This window comes from Bidens hawaiensis, unplaced genomic scaffold (genome assembly GCF_021521415.1).
Source record: "Bidens hawaiensis isolate Kalapana, Puna unplaced genomic scaffold, B.hawaiensis_p1.1 tig00020124_1, whole genome shotgun sequence".
NCBI lineage: Eukaryota > Viridiplantae > Streptophyta > Magnoliopsida > Asterales > Asteraceae > Bidens > Bidens hawaiensis.
In genome coordinates this window covers 73,695-79,804 of record NW_027505016.1, presented here as the reverse complement: position 1 = coordinate 79,804, position 6,110 = coordinate 73,695, and the positions used below count along the sequence as shown (strand labels likewise).

Below are 6,110 nucleotides of genomic sequence, written 5' to 3'. Positions count from 1 at the left end.
TACAAATACTACTAAAATTTTAACACTTAAAAGGGCGATATAGACATTTCACTTCTAATCACTGTTTTGGGATATCACCTCACCAAACTTGAGAAACAGTTGAGCATCTGAGGTGCTCATGGATGAGCAGTTCACCAAATGTGGAGTCTTCAGGTTCGCGTATTCGTCCATGTAACTCGACACTTTAGAAGGCGCGAGCATAACCGCAGGACCCACCGCCTCGTGTTTCGGTGGCGGGAGCATGCTCCCGAGCACCTGAACAACTTCATGCATCGTCGGTCTCTCAAACGGCTGCCTTTTCGTGCACATTAACGCCAGCTGGAACACCTTCTTTACGTCCCCAAGATCCTTGCACGTTGCGGATATTTCCGGATCCACAGCTTCCATCACCGTGTTGTTCGCTGTCTTCGACAGAATCTGTTGTAAAAAATTTTAACATTATATTAACTACAATATTAACATGAAAAGAAAATATAATAACTAGACTGACCAGATGATGGAGGTTTGACTCGTTATCGACTGCTTTACGTCCAGTAAGCAGTTCAAGTAACACAATGCCGTAACTGTAAACGTCAGATTTCTCGGTGAGACGTGATGTACGGGCATACTCGGGATCAATATAACCTATAGTCCCCATTATATAAGTCGAAGTGAATGTTTTTGAGGTGCATAAGCTTTTAGCAATCCCGAAATCAGTAAGATGTGCTTCAAAATCTTTGTCGAGTAGAATGTTCGATGATTTCACGTCTCTATGGATTATCCTAGGACTACAGTCATGATGAAGATACGCAAGACCTTGAGCCGCCCCGAGTGCTATTTGAACCCGTGTGTCCCAATCGAGCCTTTTCTTCTTTAACGGTCCTAAAACTCACAAAAAAATCCGTATAATATGTTAGTTAATGCGCGTTAATTGTATAATAAAAGTCTATATACTCACCATGAAGGAGATCCCAAAGGCTACCATTTTCCATGAAGTCATAAAACAACAGGTTTCCGGAAGGTGATAACGAATACCCTTGTAAACTAACGAGATTCCGGTGCTTGATGCTTCCAACCGTTTCAAGTTCGGTCTCAAACTCTTTTAAATACTCGGGATAATGAGTGTACAGTTTTTTAATCGCTACGGGCCGACAGTTTTTGAGAACACATTTGTAAACCGTGCTTGATGCTCCGTATCCGATTATGTACTTCTCGCTTAAATTCTCAGTCATCCTCATAATATCATCGTATACGTGAAGAGCCAGGTTCATGTGAAGTATTACAAGCTTTGGCGACGGGTAATGAACGGGTTTATCGTACGGCCAGTCAGTAAAACGTTTTGACCTGTGGGGCCAGCATACCGCCACTAGGATCATTAGGAGTAGAACCAAGGCACCAAGAGCTATTCCTAGTATAGCCGCTCTAGAAATCGTCACTGCATAAAGTTTTTTTTAAGTCTTATTAATGCAAGATTATCAAATCAACATTAAGTTTTACAGTTTTAGTAATGATTGATTACCTCGCTCGGTGGAACGAGAAGCGTGACATGAAGAACTTACAGAACTGCTGCATAGACCGGGGTTGGCTAGAAAACTGCACCGATAATGTGTGTTTTTGTAAGTCGGTTTTTAAGATGTAATTATTGTATACTGGTAGAAGGTTTGGTCACATACCTATCAGGTGAAAATTTTGATAAGTTATTGCCAGTAGGAATATCCCCAACCAGATTGTTATATGATACGTTTCTGCATAATTGGAAAACAATCAGTTGGAAACCGTTGATAAAAAGGCACCTTATACGTTATTATGTCACCAAAACTTACAAGACCGTAAGGCTTAGGCAATTCACCAACGACACCAAACTGCCCGTTAAGTTGTTGCTTTCTAATTTCCTGAAAAACATTAATCAAAGAAACAAATGTGACATGGCGACATAAATTTTTTATTAAAAAAATTAGCTGTATCACTCTTGTAGGTACTTACAGCATGAACAGATTCTGAAGTTGGCCAAGTTCTTGGGGCAGTATACCAGAGAGATGATTGTGAGAAAGATCTCTACAAAAAAAAGACACGTACTTTATGTTATTATAAACCACTGGAAACTTATGAACTAAGATACTATTGCTTACATTTCCATGACACTTCTTAAGTTGCCAAACTCAGCTGGTAAATATCCGGTCAACTCGTTCCGGCTAAGATTCCTATTGTTTATCAGCGTAAGGAAAAAAGTTAAAACACAATAAGATAGACCTTTGAGTATTAAGACGTAATATTATATAGTAAACTGACAATTTTAAAAGATGTTCCAAATCACCAATCGGAGAGGGTATTGGACCGCTGATTTTGTTGTTAGATAGGTCCCTATGCCAATATAAAAACACCAATATTAGATGTTCTGATTTTGCTAAAAAAAAGAAAAAAATAGTCAAGTTAAAAGTCAGCAACAGTGTAGAATTACTTACAATGTATCCAAGTTACCGATCTGAGACAGCTCAATTGGAATAGGACCCGTAAGGTAGTTTGATGAAAGATTCCTAATTCAAATTATAAATAAGTAAATAAAAATAAATGATAAAAAGAATGCAATGCCATGAAAATATGCGATAAGAGGATTTGAAGCATCATTAAATCAAGAATGTCGGAACTTACAAATAAGTCATGCTTTCGAGCCTTTGAAATGCAGCAGGGATGGTTCCCTTCAGTCTATTCCCGTGCACGTTGCTGCAAAGTCCAAAATGATTAATGTCAACCACATAAAATTTACAGAAAGATGTGTAAAGTTATAAAAACTTACAGACTGTTGAGGTTAGTGCAAGAGCTAAGATTCTCTGGTACATGTCCCTCGAGTTTATTACCAGCAACATTACTACGATCACATAACATTATTAACTTCCCAAAGAAAAAACAAAATCAGTTTAAAAAAGTTGAACTTCAGAATTTACAGGTCAAACAAGTCGGTTAGTTTTCCAAGCTCCGGTGGAATATGACCCGTAAGCTGATTATCATTCAGTTCTCTATATAACAGACATACACATCCTTAATAATTTTGATTTGTATAATATTCTAAATGAAAAAGAAATAATAATTAACACAGAAGCCCGTGTATACAAGTAATGGAGCATCGACATATTCCCGAGCTCAGGAGGAATCGATCCTGTTAACTTGTTGTTATGGAGATACCTACAACAAAACCAAGGAGCACAGTTCAAGAAATTAATATATAAAATGTTCTTAGCTAAAAAACTATTAATTCTCTATATATTTAAAACATGTTCTTACATTTTTTCTGTATATGTCAAGTTTCCAAGGATGGAAGGAATTCGACCAGTCAAATTATTGCAACTTAAGTCCCTGAAATACGGGACTCAACTCGATTAAGAAATTCATATAACATTTGAGTCTTGACTACAACAAATGAGTGGCACTACTTACAAAACTGTAAGCGCCTGCATGAGTCCAATCACAGACGGAATTTCACCCGAGAACTGATTTCCTTGAAGAGATCTAAGATTGTTGAATGTATATTAGTGTTCATATATTTTAGTTTAAGTCAAAAGTAGTCAAAGCCATATGCCTATACGGCATAGACTCACAATGTGGCTACTTGTAGGAAACCAATATTGAACGGTATCTCTCCAGTCAGTCGGTTGTATGACAAGTCCCTAATACGATTAACACAACAACTAATCAAAACAAGAACAAATATTTTCATAAAGTTAATCGTCTCGAGTTCGATACATACAAAACCTGGAAGGCAGTGCAATTGCCAATATTTGAGGGCATTGTGCCACTTAAACTATTGTTCCTCACATCACTGTGTATATGATCATACATAAGTGAAAAATTTATAGAAAATTAAACCGACGTGATCAATATATAAAACTTTACTTACAAATACCACAAGCCCGTTAGCTGACAGATGTCGGAAGAGAGCTGGCCTACCAAATTGTTGCTCCTTAATCCTCTGGTTACAAAATCATATATTTAGGTAATTAGGTTAGCTTGTTAAACAAGTAAATAGTATTTTTAAGATTCAATTTTTAGCTACTTACAGATACTGTAACACCTCACTCCAGTATATAAGCCTTGGGATTTCACCGTTTAGACAGTTTTGTGCCAAGTCCCTGTGACATGCATCATTTTTATTACATTAAGAATTTTTATGATTCTTTTAGGAAAAGAAATTAAGAATGAAGGAATGATGCTTACAAAGTTTTCAAATTAGGAATCTGTGATAAAGTTGAAGGGATTGGGCCGGTTAACTGATTGTCTTTCAAGACTCTGTGATGTAAATGTTCATACTTAAGCAAATACTAATGCTAAGAATGATAAAAGAGTGCTAAATGGAGTTTGAACTTACAAAAGCTCAAGCTGTTTTAACTTGGAAACCGAAAACGGGATGTCGCCGGTTAACATATTGAACGATAAATCCCTATTAAAATAATATAATCATAAATCAAAATCACAAAAAAGAACAAATTTTTAGTTATTTTACATGATGCTTACAAGTTCTTAAGGGAAGTACAATCACCAATCTCATCTGGGATTTGACCAGATAATCTGTTTCCACGCAGATCTCTGTTTATACATGATTAAAAAATCATTATTTTTCATAAAGATATCACTTTTATTCAATATATATCTCAAGGGTATTAAAGGGAAGAAACTGTACATTGAGAGTAGATCTTTAAGCTGTCCAATACTTGGTGACAGTTCCCCATCAAGATTCAAATTTGAAAGATTACTGAAACATGGTTCAACAAAAGTCAACATTTTGACCAAAAAAGTCATAATCTTGTTCTTGAAAGTTGAAATTAATACACTCACAGTGCAACCACATTGAAGGTGATATTATCACAAGAAACACCTCTCCATATACAATAGTCTGAAGAAGATGAACCAGTCCAGTCATAGAGCACATTATTCACATCTCTAAATGACTTTTTAATCTCCAACAATATTCCTCCTTCACAATTAAAAATAAAAATAAAAATTACATTAACTAAAATACAAACTCAAAGCACATTCTTCAAGTGGATTTGATTATTTTAATTAACCTGAAACAAACAGTACAAGAAACTGCACTAAACTAATGTCATAATACAAGTCGAAGGATATATTATATTAGGGTTTCTAAATTCTTGTAAATCATAGTTAACAAATAGTTTAAAACCAAGATTCAAGAAACATACAAAACAAACCCTTTTCCCCAAATTAAAATTAAAATATATAATACAAGTCAAAGAGAAAAATATTAAAATAGGCTTCTAAATTCTTGAAAATCTTAGTTAACAAATAATTTAAAACCAAGATTCAAGAACCATGATTACAAAACAAACCCTTTTCCCCAAATCATAAAAATTGACTTGTGAAGTTGTACACCATGCATTAAAACTTGTACCAAACAACTCACCGTCATCACAGTTCACAAAAAGGTAGAAGCTTGATGACACCAGAAGAAACAAACAAAAGCCCATCATTCTGAAAGCTTCCACCTTTCTTCTTAAACACTCCATCAAACCCACCGCCGTGCACCACCACTAACTCTCCGGCGAGATTCTTGAAACAATTTCAAGACTCAATCTTTTAGCAAGTGGCATCATTTGTAGGCAAAAAGATTACAGAATCTATGTGGGTTTGTGGAGAAGATTAATAAAGTCAAGAACTTTGAAAGAGTACGGTAATAATAGTGACAAAGTATAGTGTATAGGTGAGTAGGAACTGTGTTATAAAACCCTGCTGCTGCACAATTTTACAGCTATTGTTTTACTCTCTTTCTCTTTCTCTCTCTGCTGACAGCTTTTTCAGGATAAGAGAGATGAAAAAGACCATCATGTTAGTTTTAAATTTTCATGCATTTAAACTATTATCATTTGTAGAATAATGTCTGTTTCCAATTCTACACCATACATGTACATGTGGGTCTATGTTTAAATTGTTTATAAAATGTTTAAAAAAAATGTTTTCTTGAAATATATAGTTTTAGGGCTAAAGATTTTCCATTTAGATATGATGTTATAATGTTATATATGCAATTTATTCCAATCATTAGTCACCATCAAGTTTTGGTTTTTATGGGATTTTGCAGTGGGTGGGGTGGGGTGGGGTGGGGTGGGGTGGGGGTAGGGTAG

The 6,110-nt window shown here is 35.5% G+C and overlaps 1 protein-coding gene across 1 annotated transcript; it reads right to left on the bottom strand.

Moving 5' to 3' along the window:
• LOC143609911 (LRR receptor-like serine/threonine-protein kinase ERECTA) lies at window positions 1-5,878 on the bottom strand. Its single transcript, XM_077084533.1, has 26 exons — window positions 5,393-5,878; window positions 4,807-4,945; window positions 4,652-4,723; window positions 4,486-4,557; window positions 4,340-4,411; window positions 4,189-4,260; window positions 4,032-4,103; window positions 3,872-3,943; window positions 3,722-3,793; window positions 3,573-3,641; window positions 3,412-3,483; window positions 3,259-3,330; window positions 3,088-3,159; window positions 2,922-2,993; window positions 2,774-2,845; window positions 2,629-2,700; window positions 2,442-2,513; window positions 2,269-2,340; window positions 2,109-2,180; window positions 1,963-2,034; window positions 1,803-1,871; window positions 1,653-1,724; window positions 1,499-1,572; window positions 938-1,414; window positions 491-861; window positions 1-417 (listed from the first exon to the last, which is right to left on the bottom strand). Exons 1-26 carry the CDS (start codon window positions 5,493-5,495, stop codon window positions 55-57), a joined length of 2,961 nt encoding a protein of 986 aa, XP_076940648.1. The 5' UTR covers window positions 5,496-5,878; the 3' UTR covers window positions 1-54.
• Between the last annotated feature and the right edge of the window lie 232 nt (window positions 5,879-6,110).

What these genes read in the sequence shown, in the direction of transcription:
- LOC143609911 (XM_077084533.1), bottom strand. Translation starts at nt 5,495, where the DNA reads ATGGAGTGTTTAAGAAGAAAGGTGGAAGCTTTCAGAATGATGGGCTTT. An exon ending in TTCCTACAAGTAGCCACATT is followed by an intron (nt 3,484 to 3,572) that starts GTGAGTCTATGC and finishes CAACAATCTTAG; the next exon opens with ATCTCTTCAAGGAAATCAGT. An exon ending in TGCCTAAGCCTTACGGTCTT is followed by an intron (nt 1,725 to 1,802) that starts GTAAGTTTTGGT and finishes CCAATTATGCAG; the next exon opens with AAACGTATCATATAACAATC.